This window comes from Chrysemys picta, chromosome 20 (genome assembly GCF_011386835.1).
Source record: "Chrysemys picta bellii isolate R12L10 chromosome 20, ASM1138683v2, whole genome shotgun sequence".
NCBI classification, from domain to species: Eukaryota; Metazoa; Chordata; order Testudines; family Emydidae; genus Chrysemys; species Chrysemys picta.
In genome coordinates, this window is record NC_088810.1 from 1,806,292 (window position 1) to 1,823,791 (window position 17,500).

Consider the following 17,500-nt stretch of genomic DNA (forward strand, 5'->3'; position numbering starts at 1 on the left):
GAATTCTGCGGCGCCTGAATCTATCCTGTGTGTGGTGTCGGCCGTGTTGCGTGTTCCCTGACGTTCATTGTATCGCGTGTCGCAGTGTGGTGGGGTGTGTGCCCCACCCAGGCCCCGAACGGCTTCGTGTGGGCCTGAGATGGCGCCAGGCTGCACCGGCAGAGCCAGGGGCTGGAGCAGGCGGTGAGTATAAAGAAGGGACGTGGGCAGCAGAAGGGGGCTGCGGGGAAGGAGTCTGCAGTCGCTCCCTGGGACTAGCAGGAGCCCACGGGGAAGGAGAAGCCCTGGGCCCTAGACTGGCTGGAGGAGGCTGGCAAGCAGCCGGGGAGGGTAGACAAGCCACTGGACTGGAGCAGGCCCAGAGAGAAGGGCTGGGTTTGGATGGCCAGGGGGCCTGCCTGTGGAGGAACAGCCCAAGGGAGCTGAAGAGGCTTAGAAGGGCCAAGCGTAGGGTGACCAGATGTCCCAATTTTATAGGGACAGTCCCGATTTTGGGGGCTTTTTCTTATATAGGCATCTATTACCCCCACCCCGTGCTGATTTTTCACACTTGCCCTCTAGTCACCCTAGCCAAGCGTGAGCGAGGCCGGGTTGGACGAGCCCAGGAAACGACAGGCAGGAGCGGCTGGTGGGGGCAGGTTCCGGTGTAGCGGGAGGGCCCGGTTTCCCCAGTGAAGGGGGCCAAGGCCTTCGGAAAGCCCAGAGGCAAAGGGGAAGCACCTCAACGCCACGTGGCTACGGCAGGAGGACATTGGCGACAGCAGGGAATTTTTCCTGGCCACGTGCAGTGTAGTCCCTCCAGCAAGACTGCCCCTCATGCTCTATACTCACTGTCGTCAGATGTTCGGCTGCGTGCGTGTGTTCTCCCTGCGTGGGGTCCCCGTCCTGCTTTGATTCAGATCTCCCAGCTCTGCGCAGGCGGCCGGCTCAGCAGCCCTCGAGGGAACGGCCCAATAAATCCCCAGACTCGGTTCGTAGCGAAGGCACTCGGTCAGGTTTATTGTCAGCGAAGCACGGTGCTAAGGCCCTGGTAACACAGGTATGCCCCTTGCAATGAACTAGCTAAGTTAATGTCGGTACTTTCCATTATCTCCTAGGCCTGCCAAAGACTCTCCCTCTGTGTCTTTATTCACCCATACAAACAAGTTACGCATCACTCCTGACGTATTTGGGTGCCGTCTTCTGATGTATTTGGGTGCCACCCATTACCTTGTACATATTGGTTTGATCAAAACATCTCTATTCATCGCCCTGTCATCCTGATCTTATCTTTCGGCTGGGTCAGCGTGTTCCTGTTCTCTTTGGGGGATGTGTTTGGTATCGAGGTGTTCGGGTATCACCTTTCCGGAATGTGCTTGCGTCCCTGTTCTTATGCCGGCACTACTTAGGAATGTGTGTTTCTGCAGGATTACCCCCGTGAGCAGGGCCTGCCTCTTGCTCACAGCTTAACTTTGCTTTCTATCAGCAACGTTTTCACTACTTTAGCCCAGGCCTCTGATACACGGGCTGATGTCTCAGGCTCTCTTCCTACGACATTCCCCCACTTTTTGTCTTTTTGCAGGGAGGATGTTCACCCATCGGCCCAGAAAAGCACAATTCATGGACTGAAGATGACCAGTGGGCTAAACACTGTTATGTGGCCACCTTACTTAACCATCCGTACATTCATCCCCCATCTGTCTAGGCCCGCTGACGGGGGAGGAGGGGCAAAGGGGGCAATTGCCCAGGGGCCTGGGCAATTTATAAGGGCCCGGGGGCCAATGCTGCTGCTGCGGTAGCATCGGCCACGGCCAGGAACCCCGGCTCAGGTCCGTGCTGAAGGAGCCGGAGGGAGCAGCGGGGGGCCTGGAGGGGGGACTACTGGCAGGAAGGAAGAAACAGGAAAAACAACAAAAAGAGACACAGGGGTGGAGCTCTGTAGCCTTCAGGGCGAGCTGGGAGCCCGGGCTGAGCAGCGGGTCCTTCCAGGGATTGACTGTGTGCCTAGCCCGGGGGGACTTTCTCCAGCTGGATCTGGGGCCAGTGCCCCCGACTGAGCCCCTCAGCCTGAAATGTCCCAGATGTTTGCATGCCTATGCCCGGCTGCAGACCCTTGGGTTCTGGTTTATGGGTGTGCGGAGCACACTGAGATCCGTGGGAGTTGCTGCTTCTCAGTTCTGCCACAAATTAGCCCAGTGAACCATGGGTTAAATTCTCAGAGATGGAGGCGTCCAACATCCGGACCATTTGGGGAAAGCCCAGCCTTGGACGCCCCTCCCAGGACTGCCAGGAGCCAGCTGGGTCATAGCCCCAGATAACAGCTCTCCTAACAAGTGGGGAACGTCTGGGAGTGTTTTAGAGAAACGTGAGACAGAGCATTGCATCTGTCCATACCCATGCACACACTCACTCTATCTATCTCCAGACACTCCCTCTATCTATCTATCTATCTATCCCCACACACACCCTCTATCTATCTATCCAGCCTCCATACACACCCATCTCTCTCTCTTTTCTTCCATTTCTCTATCCATCATTTCCCCTGTTTTGCTGTTTCAGGTGCCTGGACAACTTTTCGGTGTGGGTGTGGATGCGTGCAGGGGAACGGGGGGAAGGGAGATTGATAGAAAGAAAACCAAACGACTGCCCCTGAGTAGGTGCTTTAATGAGCAGTTTTGCACCACAACTAAATTTGGCTACTTGACTGAAAGTGAATTAAATGAGTCTCTGTTCCAAACTCAGTGTTTTCCTTCTTTGTTAAGGCAATCCTGACATTTCTGGGGTTCCAGCCTCCAATCCCCGTGTCTGTCTGTCCAGTCCCGCTCTCTGGTATATTCAGGAACTCAGAGATGGCTGCAGTTTATCTGGCAGGAAAGGGTGCGGTTGCAAATTTCACAGGGCTGCTTTTCTCTGTAGCTTCTGCTTTCCATTCGACTCCGAAGAGGGAAGCAGCCAGGGCCCTGCATCGGGGTGTCTCTTGTGCTTCGCGGGGAACGTGCTGCTCGCTCGTGTGGCCGGTAAGAGTTTTTGCCCAGGTAGGGGGTTAAATTGCCCCCTCCCAGTTCCCGGAGCTGCTGCCGATCGCTGGCCGTGATTGCATTAACAGCTGGGTATGTTTGCGAGCTCACAGCGCTCCTGAGGCCTGGTGGGGGCTGGCCCTGGGCTGGGTTTCACTGGGCACTTTCCCAGGGCCCTACTCCTTAGCTGGGGGGAGATTAGCAAAGGGCAGGTGGGCGCCTTGCTCCCAGGGGAAGTTTGAACCACATGGGGCAGGGGCAGGAGCGGAGAGGGTTGACTAGCCCATGAGCTCACCAGGGTGGGGTGTGTCTGGGCTGCGTCCCGTGTGACAGGGCCCCAGTTCTGACTGGGGCTCGGGATATGGCAATCCGGAACTGATCAGTTATGATAATTAGGGACAGTAGCCCTTCCAACCTCCCCGCCCACACACACGCACGCACACACTTGGATTTGCAGTGGCATGGGATCCCCATTCACTTTCCCCCCAGGCACAGAGGCATTGGTGTGAGCAGTGGGATCCCCTAGAACTTACCCTCATCAGCCCAGGTGTCTCTGCTGGGGTGGTGATGGCAGAGGCAGGCCTGCTTTGCTCCTCCCCTTCTACCCCACACAGAGTCCCCTGCTGGGGTGGGGTGGGAGTTAACACCCCAGTCAGATGCACTGAACAGCTACCCCCTCAAAGTGATGGGTTCAGGCTCTCTGCAGATTCAGGCAGCAGCCCTGCATTAGCTCATATGTACCTAAATGTAATCACATTTCTGAGTTTTTCTCACCAGTCACTAGGGTTAGGAAATTACTCTCTCTTCTTTAGTAACTGAAAGCTGAGATTCTGCTGGAATCAGCTGATGGACGCAGGAATTTACATTTACGATACCTAGGCCTTAATCCAGCCTTGAGTTCCTACTTGAGGTGACCGTTTTAAGTCACCTGTTTATAAACCAACTCAGAGTAACGGCGATCTCCATTTCCTTCTCTGCGGCAGATGGAGGCTCTCTCAGCTCTGACGAAGGGCATTGACATTGAGTCAGACCCTAAGGGGTTTTTCAATGCAGCACTACAGGTGTATGAGAAATTCGTGGAGCTTTTCAAAGATGGAGGCCAGGCAGAGGCAGCCTCCAAAGCTCAGGAGGATCTGGAGTCGCTGGAAAACACCAAGCTCAACATTGCTGTCACGGGGGAGACGGGCTCTGGAAAATCCTCCTTCATCAATGCCCTCCGCGGTTTGGGTGCTGAAGATCAAGGCGCGGCTCAGACAGGGGTGATAGAAACAACGACAGAGGCGACGGCTTATCCCCATCCAAGCTACCCGAATGTGATCCTGTGGGACCTGCCGGGGATCGGGGCGATGGATTTTCGACCAGAGAGATACCTCCAGCAGGTGAATTTCAGACACTATGACTTCTTTGTCATTGTTGCTTCTGAGCGGTTCCGATCCAGCCACACCGACCTGGCCCAGGAGATCCAGAGGATGGAGAAGAAGTTCTATTTTGTGCATTGCAAAGTGGATGAAGACTTGGCCAACGCAAGAAGGGCTCATCCTCAAGCCCATGTCGAAGAGAATGTTCTCCAGAGGATCAGGGAGAACGCCAGGAAATGCCTGAGAGACCAAGGAGCAATCGACCCCCAGGTCTTTCTTCTCTCCAACTGGGACTTAGACCAGTATGATTTTCCCTTGCTGGAGGAGACGCTGGAGAAGGACCTCCCCCGTCTACAGAGACTTGTGTTCCTGATCAGCCTGCCCAACTTCTCTCCGGAAATCATAGAGAAGAAGAAATCTGCTCTGCGTGGGCACTTATGGAAAATATCCCTGGTGTCGGCTTTTATCAATGTCCTTCCCATGGGAGGCGTCTCTCTCGCCTGTGATGTTGGCCTCCTGTTGGTATCCATGATCGCTTTCTACAAACAATTCAACCTTGACGATGACTCCTTAGCTAAACTGGCCAGGCAGGCTGGGAAGCCTGTCGCTGAGCTCAAGGCTGTTATCGTCTCACCACAAGGGGAAGTTCTCACCCAAGATGTATTAAAAAAGAAGATTGTCCAGGTTGGGTGCAGCCTCACCCGCTCGGTTGAACAAAACTTTGACCTCGTCCCAGTGCTTAGCACCCTGGCTGCAGCCGGATTCTCCTTTGCTACGTCCTACTCCATTCTGTCAAACTTCCTGGAGAAGGTGGCTGAGGATGCACAAAGGGTTCACAAGAAAGCTCTGGAGTAAGATGGGAACATGTCAAGATCGAGAAACAGAGATTTTGAATGCAAAGTGTTCAAAATTTTTTGGTTGGAAAATGTTGAAAGTTTGGAACCAATTCACACAGAGCATTTTTGTTTTGAATCACCATTAATTTGAGTCTGAAGTGGAATTTTAAATCAACACAAACATTTTCATTTCCAGATTTCCTGTGGGGAAATTGACATTATTATATCAGGGAGAGGAAAGGGCAGGAATGTGGGTGATTGAAATTGGGATCATTCAAATTAGACTGTGGAAAAAACACACTTGGAAAAAATCTCTTCCAAGAGAGAGAATTTGCTGAGCAGATATTCATTTTTCTTGTTTAAAAGGTGATGCACAAGGATCTGGTGGATTTTCGATCATTTGGAGTCTTTAAATCAAAATAAAGCATCTTCCTAAAAGATACACTCTAGGTGAACTGTGGGCTCAGTACAGAAGTAACTTGGTGAACGTCTCTGGCCGGTGTTATACGGGTGGTCAGCCTGATGTTCCAATGGTTCCTTCTGGCTTTCAGGTCTGGGAATCAACAATAAGAAAAGCAAGAGCTGTTTGGGGAATGTAGGGTTTTTTCCCTCCATGAAACTGTGTGTGTGTGTGGGGGGGGGGGGGGGGGGGGGGGGGGTTGTGTTGGTTTTGGTTTTGGTCAAAATTTTGCATAAAAAATGTTCAGGATTTCGTCAACATCTGACTTTTTCCAGTGGTTTTTTTGTTTGTTTTGACAAAAGCTTGAAAAATATTTGAAAATGGATATTTCTGTTTTGATCAAAAGAACACTGGCAAAAAAAAAACTTTTCTCCCAGCTCTAATGCAAACCTCTATTTCTTCACAAGCGGAGATCTCCACCACAGAGCTCTGAGTCATCTCTTTCTCCTCTCTCCTGTTCATCTGAAGTGTTGTTGAGTAAAGGTTGTTCTTGATCCATTTCATCTGTAAGCTCCAGCTGCTATCTTACCAGCCTTACAAAGAGGCAGGAACATTTGAAGAACCTTTACAATTCTCATTTGTGTCCTCCCCTGCTCCAATTCTCCCTTTCTGTCAATATTGGCTGGTGTATTTCTCCTTTTCCCCAGAAAGATGGAGTTACCAAATGGTGCTCTGGCTGGTAGATCACGGGATTTGGATTTTAAGCTCCCTGCTATGTCCAAGGAGGATCTAGAAGAGTTTCAGGTTGCCATCGATAGAGGAAACCTTTCAGCAGCAGCTTCCAAAGTGCAGAAATCCCTGGAGCTATTGAAAAATGCCAAGCTTGACATCGCCATCATGGGGGAGATGGGCGCAGGGAAGTCATCCTTCATCAATGGCATCCGGGGTTTGGAAGATGATGATGAAGGTGCAGCTAAGGTTTGTGTCTTTGAAATGACAATGGTGCCAACTGCTTATTCTCTTCCCAAACACCCCATGTGAGGCTGTGTGACCTACCAGGAATTGGGACACCGAGATTCTGGCTTGACACATACCTCCAGCAGGTCAACTTTTCCCACTACGATTGCTTCATCATCATGGCTGCAGAGCGATTCAAATACACCCATGCTGTCCTGACCCAGAAGATCCAGAGGATGGTGAAAAAGTTCTCTTTTGTGCACTCCAAGGTGGACATGGACTTGTGTAACGAGAGAAGGAAAAAGAACTTCAGCCAGGAGGGTGCCCTGCAGAGAATCCGAAGTGACTGCATCGAGTCGCCGCAGAGACAAGGGGTGAGATCCCGACAGGCTTTCCTCATCTCCAGGTGGGAATTCGACCAGTACGATGCTCCCTGACTGCAAGAAGCTCTGGCAGATGAAGTCGATGTTCACAGGAGACATGTTTTGCTTCTTGCCGTACCCGGCATTTTCAGACTCATCTTCGAAAGGAAGATGAAAGCCCTGCAGGGGCAGGTCAGGGTACAAGCCCGCACCGTCTCTGCCGTTTTTAATCCAGGTCCCTCCATTGATTGTGGCGTTCCCCAGTTGATAGACTGCATGTCAAGTTACTGCAAGAGCTTTGGCTTGGATGACGACTCCCCGGTTAACTTTGCCCAGCAGCTTGGGAAGCCTGTCGTGGACTTGAGAGCTGTGGTAAGGTCTCCGCTAGGCAAAGAAATATCTAGTCATTTTACTTTGAATCTGCTGGCCAAGGCGAGAGCTGATTGCATGACGAGAACCAGGGGTATCCTCAGTGCAATACCGTTGGTCGGTGGTTTGGTGGAGGCACAGATGACTTTTTCGGTCACATGCACCGTCCTGCAGCGCTTTCTGGATAACGCGGCTGAAGATGCCCAAAGGGTCCTGATCAAGGCATTGGAGGCGGAAGAGAAAAAGTGAGTGCAGCAGTCTCAGGACTTCAATAGTCCCCAGACAGAGACTCTCAAGGGAGCTGGAGACCAGCGACTGGAGTCTCTCACCCACTGGAAAAAGTTATGAGGATTAATCACTTGTATCAGTGCCTCCCCCCTCCCTCCCAGTGCCTCCCGCCCGCCGCGATCAGTTGCTCCGTGGCATGCAGGAGGCGCTGAGGGGGAGAGGGAAGGCGTGAGGGTGTGGTGCACTTCGGGGAGGGGGCAGAATGGGGTGGGAAGAGGTGGGGAGGGGTGGAGTGGAGCGGGGGCGGAAGAGGCAGGGCGGGGGTGGGGTCTTGGGGGAAGGGTTGGAGTGGGGGAGGTGCTGGGACAGAGCTTGGGGGTCAAGCACCCCAGCGCATTAGAAAGTCGGCGCTATGGTCTTGTGATTAATGCACAGGCCTGGAGCTCAGAGGATTCTAGTCTGATGGCGGGGAAAATCTATGGGTCAGAATCTCCAGCTGCTGTGAACGGGCCATGGCTCCATTGGAATCAATGGGGCCAGATCCCAGCTGGGGTCAATGGGCTATAGCTCCATTGGAGTTAATGGGGCCAGATCCCAGCTGGGGTCAATGGACTGTAGCTCCATTGGAGTTAATGGGGCACTCAAACATCGTAAGCATTATTAATAATTATTTTATTCTTTAAAATATCAGTTTAATGAGATCAGCAGAGTTTTACACCAGAGGTGAATCTGGGCGAATCATAAAACTAAGAAGAACTTAGTGTAACACCAACAGACCCCGGTCGTTGGTGGGTGGGATCGAACCTAGAATCTCTGAAGCTTAGTGCATGAGCCGCTAGTGCATGAGCTAAAAGCCACATGTCCCTTAGCTAAGACTGTAGAGCAGACTCATTAATCTATCTCTAAGTGGTCTCAGTGCCACTAGAGAGGACAGAGCACCGCACCCAGGATGTGTGTGGGTTACATAAGCAGGGTTTGAGATGAGGACATGGGTGCTGCCTGCATCCCAGAATGCTCCAGCCTATGTTATCTCACCAGCTCTGTGGGCTTATGGGTGTGATGAAGGCTGAAACTCCTCGCTCATTGCTACTGACTGCAGCTTATCATTAACTATTATTGGTTGAAAATTTGTCATCCAATCTGGTTTTGATCATCTGCTGAAAGAATCAGATTTTATTTTCTTAAAAACATCCATAATTACAAAAAAAAAAACCCACCCAAAATATTTTGTCTTGGAAGGGCAGCTGCACTGCCTCATAGGCATGCGTCTGACAAAAGTGGGTATTCACCCACGGAAGCTTATGCTTCAATACATCTGTTAGTCTTAAAGGTGCCACATAGAAGTTGTAGTTCATTTCCCTCATGTCCTCAATCTCCTCGATGAGTGAGGATCCCCGGCTGAACTACATCCCCCATGAGGCACTATGCTGAGAGGCTCCAGTGATGTTCTGCCTCTCTCTCTCCAAGCGGGGAAAGTGTGGTGCATCATGGGAAATGTAGTCCAACCAGGGAGTCTGGTCTATAATGGTGAATGGGGGCATGAGTCACCTGAACTACAACTCCCATGAGACATCACAACAGGATTTCTAAATCAAAATATTTTGGTTCATGCTTTTTTTTTGCAGACCCCTCCCATTTACTAACCATAGTTATTAATTATGTATATTACAGTGGCACATACATAGATTAAGGTTGCCTTGCGCTAGATGCTGTAGAGGAAGAGTTATAGCCCTTGACCTAACTAGACAAAGGGTAGAAAGAGGAATAGAACCAACGTCTTCTAAATCACAGTCTGACCCACTGGGCCACGGAGGGCCTGGTGCACTGTGACAATGACTACAATCTTTCTCTTCTCTTCCCTTCCCCCAGAGAGATGGATGCTACTGGAGAAACTTCGTCTGGTTTATTTCAAGATCGGGATGTTAAACTCCCTGGTATGTCCGAGGAGGATGTTGAAGAGCTAAAGGCTTCCCTTGAAACAGGGAACCTTTCAGAAGCAGCTCAAAAAGCACAGGAGGCCCTGGAGCTGTCAAAAAACACTGAGCTCAACATCGCCATCACGGGGGAGTCGGGAGCTGGGAAATCGTCCTTCATCAATGCCATGCTGGGCTTAGCCGACGATGACGAAGGAGCAGCAGAGGTTGGCATCACAGAAATGACAACAGAGCCAACCGCTTATCTGCATCCCATGCTCTCCAATGTGAAGATGTGGGACATGCCTGGGATTGGGACTCCAAGTTTCCGGCCTGACACCTACTTTCAGCAGGTCAGCTTTGCCCGCTATGACTTCTTCATCATTATCATGTCGAAGCGCTTCACATCCCGTAATGCAGACCTAGCCCAGGAGATCCAGAAGATGGGGAAGAAGTTCTACTTCGTGCGTGCCAAAGTGGATGAGGACTTGAGAAATGAAAGTAGAAAAAGAAACTACGACCAGGAGACAACCTTGCAGACTACTCGAGACGAGTGTGTGGAGAGGCTGAGGAGAGAAGGGGTGAGTTCCCCGCAGGTTTTCCTCATTTCCAGGTGGGACTTCGACCAGTACGATTTTCCCCAACTGCGGAAAACTCTGGCCAACGAACTGGACTCCCACAAGAGACACATTTTCCTCTTGGCGCTTCCCAACATCTCAGGGCCAATCCTGGATAAGAAAAAAGAAGCCCTGAAGAGCCAGATCTGGAAACGAGCTCTGAAGTCATGCGCCATCGCGGCTGTTCCCATCCCCCACCTCTCTGTCTCATGTGACATTGACATCCTGGTGGAATCCATGACCGAGTACTGCAAAGTCTTCGGTTTGGATGAAGAATCCCTCGTTAAACTCTCCAAACAGGTCAGGAAACCCGTGTCTCGGTTGAAGGATGTGATCAAGACCCCGTTGGCCAAGGAAATATTAAGAGAAGTTGCTTTGGAGCTGCTGAGCATGGTTTCAGGTAGTGCAATGAGCCCAATTCTCAGTGTATATTATATATCGTTTAAGCCTACTATTTTTTTCGGGGAGCAACGCTACAAGGAGATGTGTGAAACTGCGATAAAAATTAAAAAGTACATAAGCCTCCTACCAGTGTTGGGAACCGTCATAGCCACACAGATCTCATTCCTAGCTACATACAACGCCCTGCATTCCTTTCTGGAAGTCGTTGCTGAGGATGCCCACCGGGTGCTCACCGAGGCTCTGGAGGTGGCAGAGAAAAAGTCAGTTTAGTGGCACAGGGGAGGATGGTCTTGCAGTCGGAGTGTTGGAGTGTGACTCAGGGACATCAGTTGTGTTCCTAGCTCTACCAAAGCCTGCCTGTGTGAGCTTTATCACATCTAGTCATCTCTGTGCCTTAGTTTCCCCTGCCTACAACACGAGAATAATATTTTGTGCACTTAGACTGTAAACTGGTTGGGGCAGAAACTGTGTCTCCCTCTGTGTCTGTGCAGCACCTGGCGCAATAGGGCCCTGATCTGGGTCGGGGTTGTAGAGATAATGTTTGTTGAGGATTATAATTTAGAGACGCTCCCACATAATGGACTGTATTATGAATGCAGGAATTTAGTGATGCGCCCTGGAAGCTGGGTTGAGAACCCAGTACAGCTGTGCACAGCAGTTCAGAATCACTGCAGAATCTCTAGTTTGTTTTATTAAAAGCTGTATTCTCATGTGTCACGGACTCACAGGACTTGTGCTCTCTCAACTCTGTATGGTCCCTCGGGGACCCTCCTTCAGTGTGACGGCCCTACTCGGGGGTGCCCCCTCTCTTGGGGTTAAGCCCTGGGCTCCAGCGCCTCCTAGAACTGCACCTCTCTGAGCCCCCAGCACTCCTGGTTCTGCGTGGGCCCCCTCAGGGAGTCCCCTCGCTCGGAGCCACTGGGACCTCCACTCCCAGAGGGAATAATGCCCCCCCCCCGCCCTGTTCTCTACACCGGAGCAACTCTCAGCCAGCATAAAACAGGAGGGCTTATTGAGCATCTGAACTCAGCCCAGGAAACTCTCAGGGCCACAGGCCTAGCCTCCCTCAGCCCAGCACATCTAGATCTCTCCTGCCACCAAGTGGACTCTGGCTGCTCTCTCCTCCTAGCCCAGAAAACCCTCCTTCCAGCTGGGCATCCGATATCACCGTCCCGCCACCCCCCCGTCCCCCCGCCCGCCTCTGTCCTCTGTCTTCTGTCCAAGGTAAACAGGCCTCCTGGGTCTCCTCTTCTCCCAGCATCTCCTCTCATCCATGCTTTGTTGCCCACTGGCTGGAACCGGCTGGTCGGGTCACTGGGGTCCTCTTCCTGCAGCCCATTGTCCTCCCACTGGCCAGAACCAGCAGTGACTCTATAGAGCAATATATTAGAGAGCTTTCCCTCCACCCTGTCACTTCCCTGGTTCTTGTCACACAGACTGCAAGCAGCAAAAGACCAGCAGTCCATAGTGCAGACAATGTGATGTTTATTGGGGTTAATGTCCAGCAAGCATGAATCCAATTTCCCTTCCCCCACTTCCTGTTTGACCCCAGTTTATACAGTAATATTCTCAGCTATACCTTAACCAATCATTTTACTGAAATTTAACTAACCAGTCCTAACATACTATAACATAATTCTCTAACCAATTATATCCCACTACCCTAATTAACTTATACCTAGCAAAATTAATTATACAGCAGACAGAAACAATTAGAGAACCAGACAGATTAACAACAGAAAAGTGGGTGCCATAAAGATAAAATAGACAGAAATGAGGGTTTCACAACCATTGAGAAGTGATTTCTTGCCAGACAGGATGCTATCAGACTAAGGCCTTGTCTACACTGCCACTTTACAGCGTTGCAACTTTCTCGCTCAGGGGTGTGAAAAAACACCCCCCCGAGCGCAGCAAGTTTCACGGCTGTAACGTGGCAGTATAGAGAGTGCCCCAGCGCTGGGAGCTACAGGGGGTGGATTTTTACAGTGCTTGGAGAGCTCTTTCCCAGCGCTGGTGCTGCGACTACACGAACCACGTTGCTAGTGAAGACATGACCTACGTTTTCTTTAACCATCTTAAGATGTGTTTCTTTATCTGGTGGTGATGGGCACTATCAGGACAGGATCATCTTCCTAACAGCCTGTGATAAATGAAGGGGGTGGGGGTAGCTCCCTTTTATGGACACTCAGGAAGCCAGTAGCTATAAAATCTCTCTTAGTAGCTGTTCTCTACTTGCTCTACCTGTAAAGGGTTAAAAAGTCTCACTGCTTGCATAGGTAAAAGGAAGGGAGTGGGCCCCTGGCCAAAAGAGCCAATGGAAGGCTCGAACTTTTTAAAACTGAAAAAAGACCCCCCTTTTGTCTGTCTGTTGTTGTTCTCCGGGGAGAGGCAGACAGGGCAGAGCGATGCTGTAAGAAGCTTGGGCCAGGTAAGAAAAAGTCATCAGTCTCATACCAAGAAACTACTCATTTGAAACCCCAGCTATGTAAGTGGATCAGGGAATGTCTAGGAAGACAAGATTAGGTTTAGCCCTTTTATTTCTTAATGGCTTGTGGATTCCTCTGTGCTAACCCCGGTGCTTTTGTTTTGCTTGTAACCTTTAAGCTGAACCTCAAGAAAGCTATTCTTCGTGCTTAATCCTTGTAGTTGCCCTTTTAAAATCTAGCAATAGCCTGAGTTCCCAGATGTATTTTCTTTGTTTTTTTTTAATTAATAAAATTTACCTTTTAAAGAACAGAATTGGATTTTTGTGTCTACGAGGTTTGTGCCCGTATTGTTTAATTAGCCGGTGGCAACAGCTGATTTCCTTTGTTTTTTTCTCAGCTCTTCTGCAGAGTGGGGGTGAAAGGGCTTGAGGGTCCCCACAGGGAGGAATTCCCAAGTGCCCCTTCCTGGGCTCTCCAAGGGGTTCTGCTCTTGGGTGGTGGCAGCATCTACCCATCCAAGGTCAGAGAGAAGCTGTAACCTGGGGAGCTGGATACAAGCCTGGAGTGGCCAGTATTAATTGTTAGAGTCCTTGTGGGCCCCACTTCCTGCACTCGAAGTGCCAGACTGGGGAATCAGCCCTGACACAGCCCAATAGCCCCTTATGTCAGTGTGGCTGGTTTGGGAGGTGAGGATGTGACCGTTCGCGTCCCAGCTTATGTCTGCCCCTGCTGCTTAGCGAAAGGCCTGAGCCTAGGGCTACCATATGTCCGGATGTCCCCGGACATGTCCGGCTTTTCGATCTATAAATAGCCATCCGGGGGGGGATTTCTAAAAATCTAAAAATGTCCGGGATTTCCCCCCGGTCGGCTACTTATAGATCGAAAAGCCAAAGCCCCTTCTCAGCTCCCCCTATCCCCTACAGCCTTAGCACGCCCCGGGTCCCGCAGCTGTCTTCCCCCTCCTCCCGTCCCCAGAACGCTCTGCCCCCCTGCTCCTCTCCCTCCCCTGCTTCCCGCGAATCAGATCTTCGCGGGAAGTCTGAAAAGAAGCAGGGGCAAGCGGGCAGCAGCAGGAGATAAGCTGGGGCGGGGGGGATGTGAGGAGGAGGGCTCTGGGGGGGCGCAACACGGCCCAGTCCGGCCCTGGCCGGCCCCAGCGGCTCCAGTTCCGGTCGAGCGCGCCGGCTCGGGCCCCAGTGGCTCTGGCCCGGCTCGGGCCCCAGGGCGGCCGGCCCAATCCTGGCCGAGCCCCTCCGGCCCGGCCCCAAGCCCCGCAACTCCGGCCGGAGCGCAGCCCGATTCCTGGGCTCTTGTTAAAGCCGACCCTGATCAGGGGACGGGGGGGGGAGGAGGTTGGATGGGTCGGGAGTTTGGGGGGGGCTGTCAGGGGGGCAGGGGTGTGGAGAGGGGTAGAGGCAGGCAGGGAGCAGAGGGGGTTGGATGGGTCGGGAGTTCTGGGGGTCCTGTCAGGGGGCGGGGAGCAGTTGGATAGGGCATGGGAGTCCCGGGGGTTTGTCTGGGGGCGGGGGTGTGAATATGGGGTGGGGGTGTGGATAAGAGTCGGGACAGTCAGGGGACAGGTAGGGTCCTAGGGGGGCAGTTAGTGGCAGGGGTCCCAGGAGGGGGCAGTCAGTGGGCAAGGAGCAGGGGGGGTTGGGGGTTCTGAGGGGGGCAGTCAGGGGGTGGGAAGAGGGAGGGAGTGGATGGGGGCAGGGCAGGGCAGGGGCGGGGCTAAAGCGGGGATCCTCCCCCCCGTTTCCTCTTTTTTTGATTGTGCAAATATGGTAACCCTAACCTTGTGCCACCGGGCAGCTCACCCCCGGCAGGGATCCACACGGCTCATCTCCTCCTCCAGCAAGGCCAAGCCCAGCTCTGTTCGCTGCACACAGCTAGGGTGACCAGATGTCCCGATTTTGGGGCTTTTTCTTATATAGGCTATTACCCCCCCACCCTCTGTCCTGATTTTTCACTTGCTGTCTGGTCGCCCTACACACAGCAGATTTCATCCCCTCCCCGCTGGGCCCTGATCACTCAACAATCCAGCCCGCGGCTTGCTCAGAAAAACCAGTGCAGCCGTGCGTGCGTGAGACCCCTCGTGCCACCCACTGGTGCTCAACACGGGGAGGTGCGGCACTGTTCATTCACAGTCACTGGACGCGGCGGGATTCACACAACGACAGCGTTTATAACCCAGAAAACCCACCTATGCCGGCAGGCTGCGTTCTCCGTCCCGTGGGAGCCTCCAACATAAACTATAGCACTCGTCTTGCAAGGATTATTGCCTCTCCCCTCCCCCCGAATTTCCTGCTACTGCGAAAATTTAAAATAGATAAAAATGGGGCGGGGGGGGGGAATGTGTCAAACACATAATTGGATACAAATAAAAAAACTTAAAAATACGGAGCGATATTATCCATCAAAATTGTATATAAACAAATCGAATTCTGCGGCGCCTGAATCTATCCTGTGTGTGGTGTTGGCCTTGTTGCGTGTTCCCTTATGTTCATTGTATCGCGTGTCGCAGTGTGGTGGGGTGTGTGCCCCACCCAGGCCCCGAATGGCTTCGTGTGGGCCTGAGATGGCGCCAGGCTGCACCGTCAGAGCCAGGGGCTGGAGCAGGCGGGTGAGTATAAAGAAGGGACGTGGGCAGCAGAAGGGGGCTGCGGGGAAGGAGTCTGCAGTCGCTCCCTGGGTAGGGTTACCATATTCAAACATTTAAAAAAGAGGACACTCCACGGGGCCCCGGTCCCGCCCCTGGCCCTGCCCCAACTCCGCCCCTTCCCCGCCCCCAGCCCCGCCCCAACCCCACCCCTTCTCCGCCCCCATTCCAACCCCTTCCCCAAAGTCCCTGCCCCAACTCTGCCCCCTCCTCTGAGCACCCCGCATTCCCCCTCCTCCCTCCCGCTCTGATCTTGATTGGGGGTTGCTAAGTGCTTCCCTGCTCCCCACTCGCCCCGCAGCCCCTGCACCCCCCTGGCCCTGCAGCCTCTGTGCCCCCTGCTCCCCACTCACCCTGCAGCCTCTGCACCCCCCCGCCCCTGCAGCCTCTGTGCCCCCTGCTCCCCACTCGCCCTGCAGCCTGTGCACCCCCCGCCCCTGCAGCCTCTGTGCCCCCTGCCTGCCCTGCCCCTGCAACCTGTGCACCCCCCCGCCCTTGCAGCCTCTGTGCCCCCTGCTCCCCACTCACCCTGCAGCCTCTGCACACCCCCGCCCCTGCAACCTCTGTGCCCCCTGCTCCCCACTCGCCCTGCAGCCTCTGCACCCCCCCGCTCCCGCAGCCTCTGTGCCCCTTGCTCCCCACTCGCCCTGCAGCCTGTGCACCCCCCCACCCCTGCCGTCGCCTGCCCTGCTCCCCCCACTCACCCGGCAGAGGGAGAAATGCAGGCTCCACGTGGACTCAAACACTCAAACACTTCCTCGCTTCTCTGTGGGGGAGGAGGGAGCGGGGGAGGGGGAGGGACTCTGGCTGCTAGAGGCCCTAGTGGCTGCGAGCGGCTTTCAATCAGGCCCAGCCGTCCAATCAGCCGCGCCGCACTCCGCAGGAGGGGAAATCCCGGACATTTCTACTTCATTAGAAATCCCCCCCGGACGGCCATTTAAGGCTGAAAAAGCCGGAAATGTCCGGGGAAACCCGGACGGATGGTAACCCTATCCCTGGGACTAGCAGGAGCCCATGGGGAAGGAGAAGCCCTGGGCCCTAGAATGGCTGGAGGAGGCTGGCAAGCAGCCGGGGAGGGTAGACGAGCCACTGGGCTGGAGCAGGCCCAGAGAGAAGGGCTGGGTTTGGATGGCCAGGGGGCCTGCCTGTGGAGGAACAGCCCAAGGGAGCTGAAGAGGCTTAGAAGGGCCAAGCGTAGGGTGACCAGATGTCCCAATTTTATAGGGACAGTCCCGATTTTGGGGGCTTTTTCTTATATAGGCATCTATTACCCCCCCACCCCCGTGCTGATTTTTCACACTTGCCCTCTAGTCACCCTAGCCAAGCGTGAGCGAGGCCGGGTTGGACGAGCCCAGGAAACGACAGGCAGGAGCGGCTGGTGGGGGCAGGTTCTGGTGTAGCGGGAGGGCCCGGTTTCCCCAGTGAAGGGGGCCAAGGCCTTCGGAAAGCCCAGAGGCAAAGGGGAAGCACCTCAACGCCACGTGGCTACGGCAGGAGGACATTGGCGACAGCAGGGAATTTTTCCTGGCCACGTGCAGTGTGGTCCCTCCAGCAAGACTGCCCCTCATACTCTATACTCACTGTCGTCAGATGTTCGGCTGCGTGCGTGTGTTCTCCCTGCATGGGGTCCCCGTCCTGCTTTGATTCAGATCTCCCAGCTCTGCGCAGGCGGCCGGCTCAGCAGCCCTCGAGGGAACGGCCCAAGAAATCCCCAGACTCGGTTCGTAGCGAAGGCACTCGGTCAGGTTTATTGTCAGCGAAGCACGGTGCTAAGGCCCTGGTAACACAGGTATGCCCCTTGCAATTAACTAGCTAAGTTAATGTCGGGACTTTCCATTATCTCCTAGGCCTGCCAAAGACTCTCCCTCTGTGTCTTTATTCACCCATACAAACAAGTTACGCATCACTCCTGACGTATTTGGGTGCCGCCTTCTGATGTATTTGGGTGCCACCCATTACCTTGTACATGTTGGTTTG

The 17,500-nt window shown here is 53.3% G+C and overlaps 1 protein-coding gene across 2 annotated transcripts; it reads left to right on the forward strand.

Annotated features, from left to right (window-relative positions):
* Positions 1–1,699: 1,699 nt before the first annotated feature.
* LOC101939170 (interferon-inducible GTPase 5-like) lies at positions 1,700–13,212 on the forward strand. Of its 2 annotated transcripts, none has more exons than XM_065573979.1 (2): positions 1,700–2,996; positions 3,980–5,822. In XM_065573979.1, the coding sequence occupies exons 1-2, from the start codon at positions 2,829–2,831 to the stop codon at positions 5,207–5,209; spliced, it is 1,398 nt and encodes a 465-aa protein (XP_065430051.1). In that variant the 5' UTR covers positions 1,700–2,828; the 3' UTR covers positions 5,210–5,822. The 2 variants fall into 2 exon arrangements, with proteins under 2 accessions (XP_065430051.1, XP_065430052.1); XM_065573980.1 differs by lacking the exon at positions 3,980–5,822 and adding an exon at positions 9,376–13,212 and having other exon boundaries at positions 2,865–2,996.
* Positions 13,213–17,500: the final 4,288 nt, after the last annotated feature.

Coding starts and splice junctions, on each gene's coding strand:
- LOC101939170 (XM_065573979.1), top strand. CDS start 2,829: ATGGCTGCAGTTTATCTGGCAGGAAAGGGTGCGGTTGCAAATTTCACA. Junction 2,997..3,979: donor GCTGCTCGCTCGTGTGGCCG/GTAAGAGTTTTT, acceptor TCTCTGCGGCAG/ATGGAGGCTCTCTCAGCTCT.